At 40.6% G+C, this 20,447-nt stretch overlaps 1 protein-coding gene across 3 annotated transcripts in view; it reads left to right on the top strand.

The window, feature by feature from the left end:
- Positions 1 to 20,447, top strand: part of Chchd3 (coiled-coil-helix-coiled-coil-helix domain containing 3) — a 278,206-nt gene that overhangs the window by 219,671 nt on the left and 38,088 nt on the right. For all 3 annotated transcript variants that reach the window (XM_059257530.1, XM_059257529.1, XM_059257531.1), the window contains one exon: positions 3,181 to 3,251. In XM_059257530.1, the coding sequence (XP_059113513.1) occupies positions 3,181 to 3,251 (71 nt within the window). The remainder of the gene's footprint in view (positions 1 to 3,180; positions 3,252 to 20,447) is intronic.

Below are 20,447 nucleotides of genomic sequence, written 5' to 3'. Positions count from 1 at the left end.
CTGCAACCACTAGGTACAGGTGTGGGATTGTAAAGTTCCACTCACGCTCTGAGGTGAAGCAGCGTGAGATGTGAGGACCTACTACTTTCTGCCCTTCATCTGACTCTAATTTTGTAGTATAAAAAAATGGAAAAACAACATTTGCTTAGTAAGTGTGTATAGTGGCTCAATTTTTGTAAGAATATATTATTAAAATTCTACTCAGCCCATACCCCTTCCTCAAACGTACTTTTATGTTTTAGCACATTATATTATTTATTGTTTAGGCCCTTTGTGGACAGGAAGAAGCAATGAAGTTTTTGTGTATGTGTGAAATACAAACAAGTCTAACTACATCTTCATATCTAATTTTAAGGAACAGAATAGGATTGTGGCCCTTACACCTTTATGTTCCCTTTCTTTGTGGCATCCTGCTCCTCTGTCCCCTTCTTGCCACGAGCACGAAACTGCCAATTGCGGATAATCAGCAATTTATTTTGCATTTTCCAAACCACATGAATTACATCCTACCATGTAGCTTCAACTTTTCTCCATATATGTGTGCATGCTTAGTTCTTCTTCTCTGCTGTACACATTTCTACCTGAATACATGGTATTCATCCTTTCTCCCCTTGCAAATATACTGAGGATTTGGGGTTTGGGTTTTGAATGAATGGTGTATATTTTTAGCTGTCTTTTCTGAGGCCAGAGTTAGATCTTGTGAACTCTAGTAACAGCATCCACATTGGACTGTTGCGTTCCATTAGAATTAGTTTTCTTTGATGTTAGATTAAAATTTTCTTGAGGGTCTAATTACCCTGAGTGAACATTTACTGGGATAATAAGGATCTAGTGTTAATTGAATAAGTAAGTATTTTTATTAATTAAATACTGTCTACATATTCAAGTATACTTAAGTATTTATGTAATATTGCCTTCTTGGGACTTTTTATCATTAGAAAGATTAATGCAGTATGGGGAACTGGTCACTGTCGTTGGAAGTATAGAGCCGAACTGAAACCTTCAGCTTTAGAACGAGTATTCTCTAGTGAGCTTGGAGACTCCATAGGCACAGCTGCTTCGCATTTATCACTGTAGAGGTTGTAACTGGAGTCACTTTCCCTGCCTTTGGCATTGCAGAGGGGAGGGCAGTTCACTGATTTGTACCGTAGCAAAATTCTCACTTTTGTGCTTTATTCTTGCTAGAAGATTTTACTGTTTTTGATCATTTAGGATTTGTCCCCAGAGTGGGAATGGCACCTGTTAGCACCCCCCACATACACACACACCATTATTTTATTCAGATGTTTTTCTTACTCTACAAAAACTCTTTCACAGCTCTCTCGCCTATTTTATTTGACTGTTTCAACAGCTTGGTTAGATAATTAAGCAGTGCTAATTATCATCCATATTTTACAGCCTACAAATACGGGAGAGAACGTTGGGAAAGGTTGGCTGACTTAAGGTCACAGGCTAGACTCCAAACCAGAACTTTCAGCCCAGTCCTATCCAGCTGTTAAAGTTTTAGCTTTTACCATAAAGGAACATATTAATCAACATGTTACTGTGTCTCCAGTATTAGTGACATAATGCCTCTTTGACGGTTAGGAACAGTGACCTGGAAAGTTTCTGACATTGTTAGTGATAGACTGGTAGCTGCTTTTGGTGCTCCTTCTTTGTTAAAAATCTCCCAGGAAAGCTTAAGCCAAGCAGTGTGAAAGAACACAGGGAAGTCTTGTAAGTGAAGCATATGGTGAAGTGTGGGCAACCTGGAGCTCCAGTGTCTGAGAAGACAAATGGCTTTTTGATGGCTTTAGACCTACTGATGAATTAACACCTCTCCACATATAGAGTGGCTGATCGCTCAGATTGCACTTTTGAAGCTGCAGAGGCAGTGCACTCAGGATACCGTCTTCATGTCAGAAATGCACTTTTGTGCTTGAAAATGATAAAAAATTACAATCGATCCTTACAACTGTTCTGTTCATCTTTATTGATCAGGTGCAAGAAAGATAAATCGTAGCCCAAATAAGATTATAGTAAATGTTAGCATCATAGGGGACTGCAGGTTGATAGAGAGCCATTCATCATCTCAAATGGTGACCTGTCCATGGCTCCAGCCACCCCAGTCTGTTGTCTAATCACATACCTATTGATTTTATCTGCATCTTAGAAACCTGGATGTGACTGTCATTGGGCAACCCGGATTGTTAAATGCAAAGAGGTCACCGGTGTGAGGAGGCTTTCATTTTCATTTTCTTACCAACCAACAGTGATTTATTAAAAAATAAACTACCCCAAGCTGTGGATGTGAAACCCGAGTGATTAGGGAGTGAAGGCGCACAATAGAGCTCTGTATTGTGTTGCATCCTTCTGCTCTGCCCAGTGTTTTTCAGGCAATTTCATTGAGTCTGAGAGCTCATAGTCATTTAGGCTGACCCCTCTAGTGAGACTGATTTCAGATCAGCTAGAGCAGCTAGTCACAATGGGTAATTTTCAGTCCTACCGTCCTGGGAAAGGCACTGGTTTGCTACTGTAGCTTGGCTGATGTTGTTCATGAGTTCATGTCATAGTGCAGCCTTTTTTATGCTACAATTACTAAGTCTGCCTTTTTGTTCATACTGATGGTTACAAATGTTGAGGTTCTGTTAGTCATGTGAAATTTGTTCTATCAAAGACTGTTTTTGTTTTCCCCTCCAAACAGGGTCTGGAACTTGCTATGTAGACCAGGCTTACCCAGAACTAAACTGCCTCTCTGCCTCCTGCATGCTGAGATTAAAGATATGTACCACCATGCTTGGCTACGATCCATAGTAAAAACAAAATATTATGCCAAGTAAATACTGCTTTTGTATCACTCTGAGTGTGCATGGTTTTTGTTCTTTGAGCTTAAGAATCTTGATTTTTCAACACTAGATAACCAAGTAAGGTAGAGCTAAGACATCCTTCAAAGATATGTTAGCAATGTTCTCAGGAGGATCAAATAATGATGAATTAGTGGTATGAACATCTGTCAAGGAATTATATTTACTTCTGTTTAAATTAGTGGCCTTCCAGCTATCTGAGTATTGTGCCATTCCAGCCAGAAATCCCTTTAGTTCTGGAGTGGATGCAGCAAAGTTGCTTCTGTTGTTTGAAATTGTAAGTCTTCAGAGCATTTGTCTTCTTGCATAGTGAAAATGTTGTCAACTTTGTTCACAGAGCTCAGAGTTCTACAAAGTCACCACGGAGGAGTATCAGAAAGCTGCTGAAGAGGTGGAAGCCAAGTTCAAGTAAGTTCTTCACCCTGTCCTCTGAGGTGAAAGCTCAGTTGTGTGGCTCTCTGTACAGACCACTAATACTTGGGCTGGGAAACACTTGGAAGTGTTTGAGGGTGGTTGAGATGTAGCCATGTTAACTTCTTTTCTGGAGCATTCAATGAAAGCTTGTTGATGCTCAATACATTTTATGAACTAAGTGGAAAATTAAAGAAATGGTAAGAGAATTTTCATTTGGAATGATAGATGACATAGAATGCCCTTAATTTGAAGGTTCTAGTAAATTGTTACCTTAATTAATGGAAACATGGAAAACATTGAGTTTTATGTAGTAAAATGATGGGCAGGTCCAAATTTGGCTATCCTCCCTTTCTTGCATTTAAACTATTTTTATTTCTTCACAAGTACCGTGAACACATTTAAATCATAGACTTTACCTTGCCCTTGATTATGAAGGTGATGTTAAATTGCTACATCTATTAATCCTTGTGATATCTAAATGAATATTCTGTAATTGATGGATCAAAGTGCCCATGACCTGCAGCCTTATCTGTTCTCTTTACTGCCAGTTTTCAGATTAGGTAAGAAGATATTTTACTGAGTATATAAAGGATTCTATTATATAACCCCTGTTTGTAGCACATGTACAAATTAGTGAAGAAAAAAAGGTGTTGTGACAGATTTAGTTATAAGATTGCATTGAGCTCTGACCTCCTTCCTTGTTCATGTTTATAAGCATTTAATAAAATGATTAAACCTTAAGGTAGAATTATTAGTTTCTGCTTCAGTGCAGTTTGTATGGTAATGGATATTTGTGTTACTTAAACGTTGATTAAAGTAAGTTTTTTTCAGGTGGTTTAATATGTATTTAAATAGATGGGAACTTTCTATTAGCAAAAAAAAGTGGGGGGGGGGGACACTTGAAGAGAACTCCAACGGTGAGTCACAATTCAACCAGTCAGTCAATATCTCATTTATTTTTTGAAGGCAGAGTTTCGTGTGTCCCAGGCTGGTCTCAAACTTGGTATAATAGCAGGTCTTAAATTCCTCATTCTTTTGTCTCCCATCACATAAGTGCTGGGGTAGTAGGTGTACCCCACTGCATCTGACTGCAAATCTCATTCTTGAAGATCAGAAGGATTTAGATAAAGGGCTAGGGACATACCTTTGGTAGAGCACTTGCCTATTCTGAACAAGGCCTAGGGTTTTATCCCTGGTACCACATTAAACCAGGTCAACCTGGGATATACAAGATGCTGTCTCCAAAATAAAGAATTTAGATAAAAAGTTGAGTGTTGAACTAATATTAAAAAGTAGTACTGTGTTGGGCTGAAGAGACGGCTCAGCATTTAAGAGCACTGACTGCTCTTCCAGAGGACCTGGATTCAATTCCCAGCACCTACATGACAACCCACAACTGTCTGTGACTATAGTTCCTGGGGACCTGACATCCTTACACTGGTATACACACAAGCAAAACACCAATGCACATAAAAATAAATATTTTTTAAGTTGTACTGGACTTATGCGTTTTTTTCATTGTAGTTGTTTATCTTTGGTCCTGATAGAGTAGCGTATCAAAAACCCTTTGTCTTCATACTTTGAGAACCTTTAACTTGGGTTCCTGGATACGTCTTCATTAAAAGATGATCACCATAAAAATAACTAAAATTTAAGTGAGACACTAATACAGACTAGAATGATCTATGGAGTCTTCATAAAGAAGATGGCATTTGTCTGTGACTGGAGAAAGGTAGTGAGACGGTGGACGAGGAAGATGTCTAGAAAGAAAATGTTCCTATTTTGTTGGTGGGTGACAACTTTAGTGAAGATCAATGGCTTTACTTAAGAGGTTAGCACAAGATAGGGCTGCAGAGGTCATAGGTCTCCTGCTGCTACACTGAAGTTGAGTCTTCATTTAGTAAGAAGTCAATGGGAGGAGCTTGAGCCTAAGAGTGCCCTGACTTCAGTACTTTGTAGTAGACATCTAATGGTGGGTTCTCGAGGCTTGGTTGGACATAGAAGACACAAGAATCAAAAGTACCAGGTGGGTGTTCTCAGCAGGTAAAAGAAGATTGGTGCAAAATTGTTGTTAAGATTGGATGTGAATTAATAATTGGCTAATGGCTTAAGTCCCTCCCAGGTCTGCAAAGTACTGGAGGATGAAGTTCCAAACCAGTATGCAGGCTTAGAGTCTTCTAAGGCCTCTCTTCGTGGCCTGCAGATGGCCACTTTCTCCCTGTGGGTCCTTGCTTTGTGCATATCTTCTAATCTTTTAAAAATATATAAGGACACTAGACTAGAGCCCATCCTTATTTCTGCCTCTGCTTCCCAAATGCATGCTAGGATTAAAGATGTGTCACCACGACCACCCCTGATATCCCTTTAAAGATGTTTTGATACAGTAGGCATTAAGGTTTTAGCATATAAGTTAGAATGTCAGGGCAGCACAGTTGAATCCTTCATTCTGTGGATAGGAGAGGCAAAAGAACCAAGATAGTGAGGTTCGTGGCTTAGCAAACTGATACGTTGATTCCTCTCAATGTATGGTAGGAGATTAGAAAAGTCACTCCCGAATTGCCTCACTGGGCCATCCTGCCATGCAGTCTGGGCTTGACTACTGGAAAATGAGAATGAGAGAGCCCATAGAACACATGAATGCTTTGATGATTTCTGTAAGAAAATGTGGACCCAGAGGATAGACTCAGTAATGAACAGAACCCAGTCTGGCCTAACTGATGAATAAGGCTTTGCCCTTGCCACAGATAGGTCAGAATTCCTATCAGGCGCCTTGAGAGCTAACCTCTAAACCCTTGGAACCTCTCTTGTGGTAGAAATCGTTATTTATGGCGGACTCCTCAGCTCATTTGATATCAGGGGGATAGGATACCAGAGACTGGGTCATGAGACCTCAGTAAGCCTATGCACTAAAGCATGGGTATGCTCCCCTAGTTCGCAATTTTGTGGGTAGGTGGTCGCTGGTAACTGGCCAGGTAACTGGCCCCTAGGAGCAGTATCAGCTCTGCATTCGGATCTTTCCAGACTGCCTCTGTATTCCTCCTTTGGCTAATTCTTTGTTACCATTACCCAGCAATGAATCATAGCTGACCTTGGCTCTGTTTGGGAGCCTTCCCATACTCTGTGTTCTGTCAGTAGTGAGGGTAGTCTGTACAGTGCTCCCGCAGACTCTACCATTTTCCCAGCTCTAATGCCCACACATGTGCAGGCTTCATTCACACTTTGTGAGGGAGCTTCAGGAGTATATTTTAGAGGAAAGCTCTCACTGGACCTGTGTTGTTGTTTTCTGGCTACTGCCTGCTAGACCGAGCATCCCAGAGTGTCCTATTTTGGTTTGCACTGTGACTATAAAGGAGGCTTCCCATCTTCAAAGAATAAAAATTGCTTAGAAGAGTCCCTTGTCTCCTTGGAAGATTGACCATCTTAAAATATCATGACCCTCCATCTGTTCCAAAGCAATGTACTATATTTTATAATATAACAGCCGTCTTGTCTGGCCCAGTTATTCTGGCTGCTGCTTGTCTGTAAACCTGTATAGTATCTGTGAGGTTCTCTTTGAAGCTGTCTGACTGACCATGTTGAACCCGAACTCACTTAAACAACAAACATAGAAGGACCTTTGGTCCTTTAGTTAATTCTGTTGGATGGAAGGAGATTGATTTAGATGCACCTTGGTTGGCTGCAGGAGATGGATACTTTCTAAATTGCCATTTTAAGGGCAATTTTATATGTCTAAAATGGGACTCACATGAAGTCACCAAAACAGGAAAGAAAGTGAAAATCATTTCAGAGTAGCACATGACTAATAATCTTGATGTCAGCACCCCCTGCCAGGACATTCCAGGGCTAGTTAAAATACTAACTCAAGCTTCTGTGTGGCAGGCTAGAATGTGAGCACTCTAGAATCAGTGGGGTTTTGTTTTTCTACCTCATCTTCGTGGCATTCATTCCTAGAAGCTCTGTTGTGACCCTCCCCTGTGGTGGGCTGCATGTTTGTGAGAAGGGCAGGTGGTCTAACTGGGCTATGAAACAAACCAGTCTGCAAATGGCTCAACAAGTAGAGGCCAGTTTCACAGCATGGGTTCAGTTCCTAGAACTGTCATGGTGGAAGAAGAGAACGTACTCCTGCACATTTATTGTAGTGGGCAGCTGCTTACTGCCTGAGTGTAGAGCAACTAAGATGCTAGCTTGGGCCATGTGCTGTTAGCATCCTGCTACTGAGTATGACTGAAAATTATGTTCTGTATTGAGCCTTTTCTACTTTAAAGTTAATTAAAATATTACATTTACCAATGTTACATCAGATTTAGAGTGTAGCTCACAGGATAGGGTACTTGCCTAGTGTGCCTGAAGCCATGGGTTCAATCCTTGGTACTGTAAAGAACAAAAAACTTTGTTATGTGTAGGGCTTAGGGCAAATCTATTACAAAGTAAATGTTCAATAAATGTTAGATTTTATTATATTCAAGTTATAAAACTAGGTGCCAAAGGAGTACACAAAATCTAGATGGTATTAGGGCACCCTAACAGAGCAACAGAAGAAATAAGGACCCCAAGGGAGTCCATAGTTTAGACTTTCATGACAGTATAGCTTTCCGAGATGTATCTCAGTGAAGCAATGAGTGCTACAGGGCCCTGGTTCCTGTCAACGTCAGAACCACCTCTCCCTGGTAGATTGGCATTCTTGTATCAGCATACAGAAGACAGAATGCCTCCTTGTTTGTGCACACAAACTGTTTGTAAAACAAAGATCAAGCAAGTGTAAAGCTCATACCAAAGAAAAACTATTCAACAGTAAAGACAATGTAAAGCCATGGATAGCACTTTAGAATTGTCTCTTCCTTCCTTCTTGGGCTGTCCTTTATATGGGAAAGTGACTGATTTCTACCTTCCGTAAAGGAGGGCGGGGAGGGTGAAAAGTGACATGGATCTTGGCAAATAGTTTTGGAAGGGCTTCGTTGAAGGTTGAGCTTCCTAACTTGGCTTCATTTTCTTTCAGTGTAAAGGAATGCCATTGTATGGGATCCCACCTGAATACAAGTACTAATAGCCTGTTGTGTGCCAAATTGCAGGAGGGGCTTCACTTTTATATTTGAGTGAAGTCATCTACCCAATTTAGAAATCTAGGCTCCTGGGAAGAAGCTTGGGCTAGCCTCATAAGGGATTAAAGATTAGCTAGCCTGGAGAAATAAGCTGAAGTGGTTTTAGTGTATCTGTGCAAAATGTGTGCCGATAGAATGGGCTGTGTGAGTATCACTGCCTGTAGACGGATTTCTAAATGGTCTTATTAAAGAAAAAACACAGAGTCAAATATCGGGGTGAAAGCCTTAGAGAGATCAGGGAAATAGGGAGAGCCACCAGCCAACCTTACCTCACCATCTCTGCAGCTTCCAAATGTGAGCTACTTCCTGTCTTACCCATGCCTTTATTGCCTTGCTGTTCTGCCCTCTCATTGGCTATCTTAGCCCAGCTACCTCACTTCCTTGTCACTGTCTGTCTGTACAGACCTCCAGGTCTCTATGGTTGGTACTGGGATTAAAAGTGTGTGTCACATTGCTTAGCTCTGTTCCCTAGTATGGCCTTGAACACACAGAGACCCTGCCTGATAAGTGATCGGATTAAGGCCAGGTGCTGCCTGACTTTTTGTTTACTTAAAATGGCTGGCCTTTCCCCCTGATCTCCAGGCAAGCTTTATTAAAGCACAAATAAAATATCACCACAACTGCCTACTGAAAGAGTTTCCTCCGTCTCAAACTCTTGAACTTTAAAATGCCCCTGGCCTTTGGGAGCCACTTTGATAGCGCTGTTTAGTTTCTTGGGAGTGAGCAAGGTCTGGTGGGGCTGCATCATCAGCAAGTGTTTCTCCTGTTGGCTGTCATTTCTGTGGGGATCACTGACAGTTGTAAGCAACAGTGCTTAAAAGATCCTGTTTAATCGGCTGCAAAATAATTAAATAAGGTTTTGACTGGCAAATTTATAATTCTGTTCAATGCCTAACCCGGTGTGCCCAAATGCCAATGTGGCTTCAATGTAGAAATATTAGATTAATAGGACTAGTTGTACTGCAGGTACAGAGTTTACTCAGATTAATAGTCTTAAATCTCTCTTAGAAGTTTAGTCAGGTAAATTTATGTTACTTACTTTCCACCTAAACTTTTAATTTAAAGTGATTTCAGAACTGGGAACCGCTCACTGGTACCTTGCTGCTTGTCCTAGGTGCTCTGAGATTAAGCTCTGGCAGCTTTTCAGGACTTCGGTGCCTTATTGAATCACTCATCTTATCAAAAGGACTAACGTTATATGCCATTGGTGTATATTTGTGTCTGCTGCTGACAGGTTTCCTGCCCACCGTCCTTCATACTTACTGATGTCCACTTAAAACCTACATTAGTGCTGTGTGGATGGCCCTAACCTGCCAATGTACATGAAAAATCTTTTATCTATGATTCTCATTGATCATTTTGAAATGTTCAAATGGTTTATCTCAGTCAGACACTAATTCACATTGATCAAATTGGAAATGACCCAGTTGACTTAGTTTCTGCTGAACACAAATTGTATTAAAACAACATTATTTGGGCATACTGCCTGTTCTAATGCAGGAGTGATGTTACAGCAGTTACATCATAGCTAGAGTTATTGTGTTATAAAGATGTCTCCTTCATAATGAAAAGTTTACACAAGAAGAAAGAGTGCATATTCCAGGAAAAATGGAGCTTTGGGCAAGAATTTGGGCTTTTACTCACTAATTAAATTTTGCATTTGTATTGGGCCTTTATTCCTCCCCCTTTTTTAATTTGCAGGTCTGTGAGCAGGAAGTAGAGCAGCTGCAATGGTGACATTTAATTCCCTATGGCCCTTAGAGCCAAGTGACATCTTGATTATTCAGTAAGAAAGAAATTGAAGAGGCAAAATTCTAGATAAAGTAAATATACCTGTGCCCTCTGCACATACCCTTCTCGGTTACAATTGCCGGTTTGAAAGTTCAGGGTTATCTGTTGGTTTTTGTTTTTTAAACATCAGCTCACCTGTGTTGACCTCTGTAGTGTCTCTTGTGCCCTGTGGAATGTGAGGAGAATTTGAATTCTGTTAAAGGAAAATGTTTGTGCTTAAGAATATACTTTGGAGGTGGAGAGCTAGCTCAGCCATTAAGTGTGTAATGCTCTTGCAGAGTGCCTAAGTTTAACTCCCAGCACCCCTATCAGGTGGCTCAAAGTCTCTGTAACTCCAGTTCCAAGAAATCCCATGCCTTCTTATGGCCTCCAGGAGCTCCTGAACCTGAACGCATGTAGTACATAAAACTCCTGTGAGCAGACACATGCGTGCACATAAAAAAAATAATCTTTTCTAAAAAGAATATACTTTTATGTACTGCTCAGAGCAAAGGCAAATTTGGCTGAATGTAGACTTGGCTATTTAACTCACTCAGTCCCAGCAAATAACTTACTGTGTTTTTTACATCTTTTAGTTCCTGTCAGTGAAATGTAAACTGTCACTGTCGCCCTTTTAGGGCCTTAAGCTGAAAGGCTGAAAATGAAGAAAAGGAAGTTGTTGTTCTCTGAGGGGAAAGATGATTTTAATTTGTTTCTTTAACTCTAATATGGCACTGGCTATTTTGAAGTGTGTTATTGATGACGTCATCAGGAATCTGAAGTGCAGACCCAGCTCTCAAGCCTGCTCATTTCCCTCTGAGTATCAAATTAGTTTAAAGGAAAGAGACAGCTTGAAACAGACCAATGTTTGATACTATTTTGTATGATAAGCATTTAGAATTGATTGTGTTGAGATATTTGGGAGAAGAGGGGACCTTGGGTATTTCATACTCCCTGGTCCCAAAATTGGAGCCCTGCTAGTCAGGTCTGTGGTTAGAAGTTTAAAGTTTACTGTTTCTTTTCAGTTTCTTGAATTGAATCTCCATTGTTTATTCTACACATTATTTTATAGATAATAGAAGCAAATGCTCAGGTTGTCTCACCTTTTGGGACTTAAATTTCCACCCTTGCTGTTTCCCCCCAGCTTTCCACTTAACTCATGGTGTCTTGTAGAACGAGGCAGGGGTGGGGCTGTAAACTAGGGGAGTGGTGTTACTCCTTCCCATAAAAGACAGTACAAACTCCAGCCATCTTCTGAACGCCTGCATCTGTCAAGGCCACTGGGGAAATGCTCCTGTCCCTTGGGCATAGGCAGGAAGAAGTCACAAGTGGTGACAAAAATCACTGACAGTGCAACCAAGTTAGCTCCTGTCCCTTGGCAGTTGGGTTTGCTGGTGTGCCTGGGGTCTTCTCTCTCCTCTTTCCCGTGCTGTCGTCACGTGCTGCATGGAATGAGCAAAGCAGTCAAGCTGCTGTCCTTAGGTCTGTGGTGGCCCTAAGTTGGTGAACTCGTGATAATTTCCCTTGTAAAAGTAACAGATTGTTCTGTTTTCCCCTACAGGAACATTAGCATTGAATTTCTTCCTCAATCAATCCAATCCATTAAGAATCTAGTGCTCCTTACATGTTATATGAAATATTAATTGTACCCTGTTAGATAAATGAAGATTCTGCCGAAGTGATAGCTTGTTTCTTCCCAGGTGTCGTGATATGTTAAGGGAGAACTTGGTGAATTTGAGGGAATTTGCTTATTGATCCTTGCTTATTTGAATAATTAACTACATAACTCATAGTTTTCAAAAGTAATTTCTAAGCTTTTCCTCTTGATACTGGCTAGAGTACATTTACTTTGTAAAGGCACTAGGTAAAAATAATTTTCTTCAATTTTTCTTTTGATGCTTTCAAAGATAAGGAAACATAATTTTGCCCTCTGAGTGCCATTCAGAGAGCACTGAAGCTTACAGGAGGGCCAATTATAGTTAATTATTGTCTGACTGACCTGCCACGTTAGAAAATGTCCAGGAACACTGCTGGAAAGCAGATGTTAAATTCTGCCACCATGTCAAATTTGCAGAGTTAACCATCTTAAAAAGTTTGTGTGATTAAAAAATGTATCAAAGAAGTTGTCTGCCCGTAAAATTGGGATGTCTTGAGATGTCTAGGATGCTATGCAGGTAGTTTTATTATGAGGTTTGTCTGTGACTTATCACTACAGTTTGATAAATACTTACCATTTCTTCCCTGCTCTTAAGCAAGTAAGTTGTAAGTGTAACAGCTGCCCCCTTGCTATGTATGAGCAAAAACCATGTACAAAAGTTGAAACCCAAACTTTCTGGATGATTGCACCTAAGCAGATATTCTTCCCATTTGAATTTGTAAAAACCAAACCTGCCCACCTGGATTCCATCTATCGAGGATTTTTGGCTTTTTTGATTTTTCATAGCAAGTAAGCAAAATATAAAAATTGATAAACTAGATTCAAATTTAAGAGTTCTGCTTGTTTTAGGAGGATTTATTTAAATGAGCAAAAGATTTGATCAGACACTTCAAAGAAAAATGTAAGAAAGGACACTTAGCACATGAAAAGGTCTTGGCCATCATTAGTTGCCAGGGAAATGCAACTGTCTGAATGGTGGAAATCAAGGGCTGACAGTACTGCATTGTCCACTCGTGTTAGCGAAACTAGAGGTTTTAGTGCTTTGCTGGTGGGAGTGTGAAATGGCACAACCACTTAAACTTTGGAGGTTTCTTATCAGTTTAAACTTTGACTTAATCTATAATCCAGTTCCTGGAGGAGTAAAAGTCCTTCTAGGCCTGTTTGTAGCAGGGTTGTTCATAGTAATCAAAAGCTGGATATCAGTGTCAGCAGAGGAAGAATGGGTAAATAAAGTGGTATACTAGAACCCTGTTGAAGGTCGGGAGAACAGGGCTGTTGATTCCTGTGATGACTGGGGGAAATCTCTAAAACAGTTGTTTACTACTGCCTATGGTTCTGTTTATACTGAGTTCAAAAATAGAATTAGACTAGTAGAAATCTGAAAATGGTTATTGAGACTAGAAAGAGATTTTATTGGAAAGGAACCCACACAGATAGACCTTCTAAGGGGTCCTAAATTGTCTCACTTAATTCCAGGGTGGTGGTATGTAGTAGTTATACATTGGCTGTTCTACCAGTATTCATTTTTGTTTTAGGATTCATGTGTCTTATCTCAGATCAAGGCTGGGTTTTTTGTTTGTTTGTTTTGTCGTATTTCTTTATAGTAGAAGCAGAAACACAGCTTATCTTTATCTTTATTTCTTTCATTCTTTCCTCCTTATAAATAACATTTGCCCATTATACTCTGGATCTTTCAAGCACAGTGAAGTTAGATATTTACTAATAATACTATTTACATAAGCAAGGCCAAGGGCTGCTATAGTTTGGGGGGGGGGGGTTTACTGCCATTTAGCAGAGAGCTTTCTGTAGGCCTGGTTATTTTGATGAAGGGATTTTCAAAATATATTAGTTCTTTGAGAATGCCATGTATTATATTTTGATCATTTCAAATTCACAACTTATTCTGGACCCACTCTTTTCCAACTTCATGCCCTCTATAGATAGATGGAAGGATGGATGGATGGATAGATATAGATGGATGGAGAGAGAGAGAGAGAGGGCGGGGGGAGCGCCAACCTTCCAAGTCCAGTTTGTGCTGCCCCTGTACTCATGGGTGTGGAGACATGCACTAGAGTATGGTCATCTTCTAGGGGCTACACCCTTAAAGAAGATATCTCAATCGAGGCAGTGATGATGGCACACACCTTTAATCTCAGCACCCAGGAGGCAGAGGCAGGCAGACCTCTATGAATTCAAGGCCAGCCTGGTCTCCAGAGTGAGTTCCAGGACAACCAGAACTGCATAGAGAAACCCTGTCTCAAAAAAAAAAAGAAAGAAAGAAAAAGAAACTGTCCCTTTCCCAGAAGCCAATAACTAAATGTCACTAGCTGCTCAGTTGGGGTAGGGGTTTGTGAGCTCCGCCATGCTGAAACACTGAATGTACAGGCAGCCACATCTGTTGTGGGTTCATGAGTGTGGTGTCCTGTCAAAGCCAGAAGACATTCTTTGCTTTGGTCCTCCTGGACCCTGGCTCTTACAGTCTTCCAATCCCTCTTCTGCAATGGTCTCAGAGCCTTGAAGCAGGGTGTGGGAGGGGTGTAGATAACCCCTGTTTTTGCACTTTAAGCACTTGGGAGTTTCGGTGTTGCCTGCCATCTATTGCATGAAAAAAAAAAAAAAGAAAGAAAAAGAAAACGTCTCTAATGTGCTCTGAGAGCAGCATTTTATGGTCATAGAAATAACAAATTTAGAGAGCAATTTGATACTATGTCCATTTAGCAAAATAATAATAGTAGATTCAACCCTGGGGCCTGTGGGCCCTCCCACCTCGCTGGGCTCTTAGCCAAATTTACAGTACTAAGCATGAGTTTCTTCCTGTGGAGCATGCCTTAAATCCAATAAGAAAGTGATTGGTTATTCCCCTAACATTCATGCCACTATAAACCCCATGGGCATATCTTGTCACACTGATCATTATTATAGTTCACAGGGCATACAGGTGGGTAAGAAAGACTTGACTTTATTCCCCACAGCAGCCTACATAGTCCCTTCTGGTACTATGAAAACTAGCCAGCAAAGGAGGAAGTTTCCTGGTCAGTACCGACTTGATTTCTCTATGTTCTGTGACCAGAGTTTATGATGTCTTCAGCAATACAGTCTTACCATCAAGTCTGGTGGGCGACCAAGAGCAGTGGCAACAGGCTTTATTGGTTTAGGGGTCTCTGGGACACTCTGACCCAGAGTGGTAATAGGAGTAAATGGGAAACATCATACTAAGTGAGGTAACTCAGACCCAGACAGATAAGTAGCACACATTGAATCTGTAGAGTCATATGTTTTAATTTGGTATCCCTCCAGAATTCAGGAAATTAGAAAGGGACTCAAGGGTAGATAACCCATACCAGGTGCTAGGCTTTTTATTTGGCAAACTATTGTTTCTAGGAAGAGCATTATCCCTTGTGTAAGGTAACTCTAAATTCTTTTTTGAGAATGTGTTTATAAAACTTATAAAATAGTAGATTTCTATGTGGCTTTTTCAGACATCCTTAAAATTAGTTATCCTTCCTACACCTTCTTCTACTCCACAGTTCCACCCCTCTACCCACCTAAGCCTCTCCCATCATTCCCTTTCCCCACTTTATAACATTGGTGTTTTACCATCCTCTCTCCTTTAAGATCTTTCTGCCCTCCCTCCACCAACAGTCCCTTTCTAATTTCCTGGATTCTGGAGGGACACCAAATTAAAACATATGACTCTACAGATTCAATGTGTGCTACTTATCTGTCTGGGTCTGAGTTACCTCACTCAGTACGATGTTTCCCATTTACCTGCATGCAAATTTCATTTTTCTTTACAGCGGCATAAAATTCCATTGTGCAGATGCATCTCTTTTTCAGTATCTGTTCATCAGGAGATAGACATCTAGGCTCTTTCCTTGTCCTAGCTATTGTGAATAGAGAAGCTATAAACATGGGGTGAGCTCGTGTCTCTGTAGTAGGAAATAGAGTCATTTGGGTATTTGCCCAGGAGTGGGATAGTTGGATCGTATGGCATATCTGTTTCTGGTGTTTTGAGAAACCTCATTTCTACAGTGATTGTACCAGGTTTCACTCCCATCAACAGTACATAGCATTTCCTGTTGCCCATATCCTCACCAGCATTTGTTGTCTTTATTTTAGCCGTTCCGATTGGGGTAAGATGGAATCTGAAAGTCGTTTTAGTTTCCATTTCCCTGGTGGCTAAGGATGATGAGCACCTTTTAAAATAGTTCCTTACTATTTGTATTTTATCTAAGAACTAGTTCGGTTTCATAGCCCATTTTTAAATTGTCTTGTTTTCTTGATGTTTTGTTCTTCAATTCTTTGTATGTTCTGGACACTAGTCCTCTATGAAATGTAGAAATGGTAGGGACTTTCCCTGTTCTGTAGGCTGCCTTGTACGCCATAGGTTTCCTTCACCGCGCAGAAGCTTTATGATTCATGAATTGCTGATTGTTGCTTTATTTCCTGGGAAAACAGAGTTCTGTTCAGAAAGTCCTTACCAGAACCTACATCCTGACGTGTACATCCTACTTTTTCTTTTGGAAGTTTCAGAGTTTCAGGTCTGACATTAGATGTTTGATCTTTTGGAATTCATTTCGGGGGGGGGTAGGGTGGAGGGAGGAGAGAGATCTTTCATTCTTCTACATGCAAATATCCAATTTTCCCTTTGTTAAAGATTCTGTCTTTTTGTCGATAAGTATTTTTCGCATCTGTCAAAAACCATGTAGTTGTTGTGTGTACAGATATCTGGGTCCTCAGTTCTGCCTGATTGATGTGTGTGTTTTTATACCAGTACAACGATGATCCTGTAGTAGAACCTCTTATCAGGTATGGCGATACTTCCAACAGTTTTTGTTATTGTTCAGAATTGTTTGAACTATCTAGGATCTTTTGTACTTCCGTATGGATTTTAAGCTTTTTTTTTTTCAATTTCTGTGAAGAATTACATTGTAATTTTGATGAGGATCCTTGAATCTTTAGATTACTACTGAAAGTAAGATAGCCGTTTCTGTGATATTAATTCTGCCAATGCATATGCATGGGAGGTCGTTCTGTTTTTGGATGTCTTTTTTCTTTTCTTCATCGTTTTAGTCTTTGTGTCTAGGTCTTTCACTTCCTTGTTTAGGTGTGTCCAAGGACATGCTCTCGTTGCTTTATTGTGTTTTGTTTAGGCTACTCTGAACAGGACTGTTTCTCTCCTTTCTGTCCCTGTCTTTGGTCTCGAAGAAGGCTGCTGATTTACATATATTGATTGTCATCTGCCACTTTGCTTGAAGTGTATCTGCTCTAGGAATTTCCTGTGGGACTCTTTGGGTATGTCCTGTTTGGAACCATGTCACCTGCAAATGGGGACACTGACTTCTTCCTCTTAATAAGGGGCTTTGAAGGTAATATTTGTAAATAAAACATTCATATTGTGAGTAGCACTGGCACATTTTAATATAATAATTTCAGGCAGCAGTTTGTTCATTTTCCTTATTGAGTCCTGGCAGAATGCTTGAAAACTTGTAAAAGCTTGCATCTTGGCCCTTGCCTACATGTTGACAGAAAAGCACACATGCTCCCATGTTAAAGTACCGCCAAGCATCCCCAGCCATTCCCAACTTGCTCACATGGCTGCCTTAAGTTACTTTATGTGCGTTCCTTTTCATTGGCCTGTAGTTAGACTCCCTCATTCCATGTGAGAATGTCCCAGTGCTGGTAATCAGTTGCATCCCCTGGAACTGATAGATGTGCTCGTTAAGGCGAGTTCTTGCTCTTGGCTCTGATTCACAAGTCACCTCAGCTAGTGTTTCTGGATGAAGCTGGCAGAGAAATCCGTGTGGGGATACATCTGGCTTTATTCTCTTTTTCAAGCATTAAAATTCTTTTTTTTTTTTTTTTATGATGTTCAACATGCTTTGTAGGGATCTTACAAGCACAAAGAAGTCAGCTATTTGCTAATTATAGTATTTACACAAGAAAGACTGGGGGCTGCTGTTGTGTGTTGGGAATTTTTTGCTCATTTTGTTCTCTTGTGCTTCTGTAACTCCACAAATACTTATTTGTGAGGCAGATCTTTGCATGGAGACTCAGAAGACCACCAGCCTGCCACTAGCATGGGTCTCAGCAAAGCTGCTGCATGAGAGATGCATGCAGCAAGGTTTATGACTGGGTTTTTGAAGTTAGCCTACACCTGTTCTCTGCTTTCAGGATGACAAATGAATTGCCAATTACTGTCGACATGTTCAGACACAACACTTCATATGGTAGAAGCCTGCTCAGCCTGCTTTCTGCTGGGCCCCCAACTAGGAACCCATCAGGTCTGGAAAAGGGGTGTGTTGGCAAGGAGGGGAAGGGAAAAGGGATCGCTCTCTGATCTCATCCCATTTTCCTTGCATGTGCAAGCTGTGGGCAGGAGGTCAGTGCCTCTCACCTTTGTTTCCCCAGCAGAGCTCTTGAGCAAGATGAAGCGATCAAAGCCGGGTGCCAGCGCATAGTCACAGTCTCATTACTCTGCAAGCTGCACGCCCAGATGCTGCTGTTTTCTGCATTAGGCCTTGCTGATTCACATTCATAACACCTCCATTACAGCTCATTTGGTGCTGCTCATCATTCACAGTTCTTCTCTTTGTAGGGAGGGTGTTTCTCCAATACAAAAGATGCTAAAGGCAAGGAGAGTTGGACATAGTGGGTGTGCAGTATGTCCTTCAAGCATCCTGGTCAGTTGATACTAAACAGGAACCAAATGTTCTGGTGCTACTTAGATAGTGGGAGGCTTGGATTTGATAGTGGAGGTTGCTGGTTTGTTTGGGATAATTTTGAAGCCATAAATTTGAGAGACTGGATTTTTGCCAGAAAACCAATTTCATCTGTGCTGTGTCTTGAGGGTTCTTTTCTATTAGTGAATTCTGACACCTGTCCCCATTTGTTCATTTTCTTCCCCCAGTGAAGAGCTCCATAACAAACATCTCTTGTAAAGGTATTCATGTGACAACCTTGTTTGGGGGAGGGAATCCTCACCAAGAATCTCTTTGAGGGGCTAATTCTGTTTGCACTGAAATTCCATAAGTTAAATTGGAGTCTCCAAACCCCAGGGGTCTTATATATTTGCTCAAGAACAGTTTTGATCACTGTACCTTATACATGCCAGATGGTTTTATATATTGGGAATATAAAAAGTGACCAAAAGTGACCCAAAATGTTTTAATACTAGCATGAAGGTGCATGCAAAATGCTACAGGAGAAGGGTTGTCTGTGGAAGTGACTGGCATAGACTGTTTCTTCTCACCATGAGATGTTCTGAAGCAAAGGAGGAGGAGAATGGCTTTCTTCCCACGAGGAAGTCAGATGCTAGAACCACTGGAGATCAGATGGCTCAGAGGGCTTTAAAGGAACACTGGATTTAGACTTTAAAGGAGCTGAAATTTGTATTTTGAAAGGAAGAGTTGATAGAATCTGCAAATATAACCAAAATTTCTACATCCTGGGAAGTATTTTTATTTGTCACTTATTCTTGGTGCCCCATAATTCATTGCATAAGAATTTTGTGTTTTGGATTGCTCATTGTTGCTAGAGTCTTCTGTCTTATATGTTGGGCATGTATGTGTTATATGTATTTATTATAATAAATCCAATCACCATCCCCCTTAAGCCAAACCTTCTTCCCTCCAATGCCATCTGCTGCCAATACATCCACTGCCACCGCCACAACCACAAAAATTCAAAGAATTGACATTTCTCTATTTGTATCTGGGACCATATGAATAGATGCCCCTCTAGATGCTGGAGCTTTGATCCAATTAGTTGTTTAAAGGGAATCTTTCCTCAACTGAAGATAAGATACAGTTATGATAATATAGTCATTGTAATTTATTATATCATTAATAACTATTGTATTCCTATATTAATATCCAATCAAAAATAAGCACATGTTCTGTCATATTGGCTAAGTTCAAGGCCTTGAGTGAGTGGGATAGGATATAGTTTTGATCGAAAGTCTAGGAAAAGAGTTCAAGAAAGATTTTGTTCATGGGATGCTGTCTGGGGAAAGTGGGCCTTTGGAAAAGAAGAGACCTGGCTTCTTACCCTGTTGAAATGGCATATGTTAACCTGTTTATGTGCCCAGCTACCATCTCTCTGAATAGTACTCTGAGAATTCATAAACCAAATTCTGCATGCCATAAGGAAAATACGTTGGGGGCAAATTCATAGTACATATTCAGATCTGACTTATCTGGATAACCAGTCTTTTATTTATGGATACAACTTTGAATACAACCAGATATATTAAATGGACTGACATTATTAATAATTTTCTCTTGATAATCTGAAAATAGTTCTTTTTTAATGGAAACTTTTGAAGTTGAGTGCAATGGAAGAGGGTAAGTAGGTAAGGTAGATAGACTATCACCTGCAGGTTAAGTCAGTTGGTCAGCAAGGGGATGGGATGTCTTCCTGTGTTCAGATGATAGAATGTCTTCTTGTGTAGCTCTCTTACATAGTTTGTGCCAGCGGAAGGAGGACAGTCCAGATGAACTGGTATACAATCCTAGGACGTTAGTGTGAGCCAGTCTTGGTCTGAGGCTAGCATGAGCCAGTCCTGGTCTGAGGCTAGGGTCATGGGTGTTGGGCTGCAGCTCTGGTACTGTTTCAGCCTATTATTGCTTCCATCATGATATCCAGGACATTCTAGGGATCTGT

The sequence above is a fragment of the Peromyscus eremicus genome, chromosome 3, assembly GCF_949786415.1.
Source record: "Peromyscus eremicus chromosome 3, PerEre_H2_v1, whole genome shotgun sequence".
Lineage (NCBI taxonomy): Eukaryota > Metazoa > Chordata > Mammalia > Rodentia > Cricetidae > Peromyscus > Peromyscus eremicus.
The sequence above is the reverse complement of the archived record's forward strand: the minus strand, read 5'-3'. Positions and strand labels throughout refer to the sequence as shown.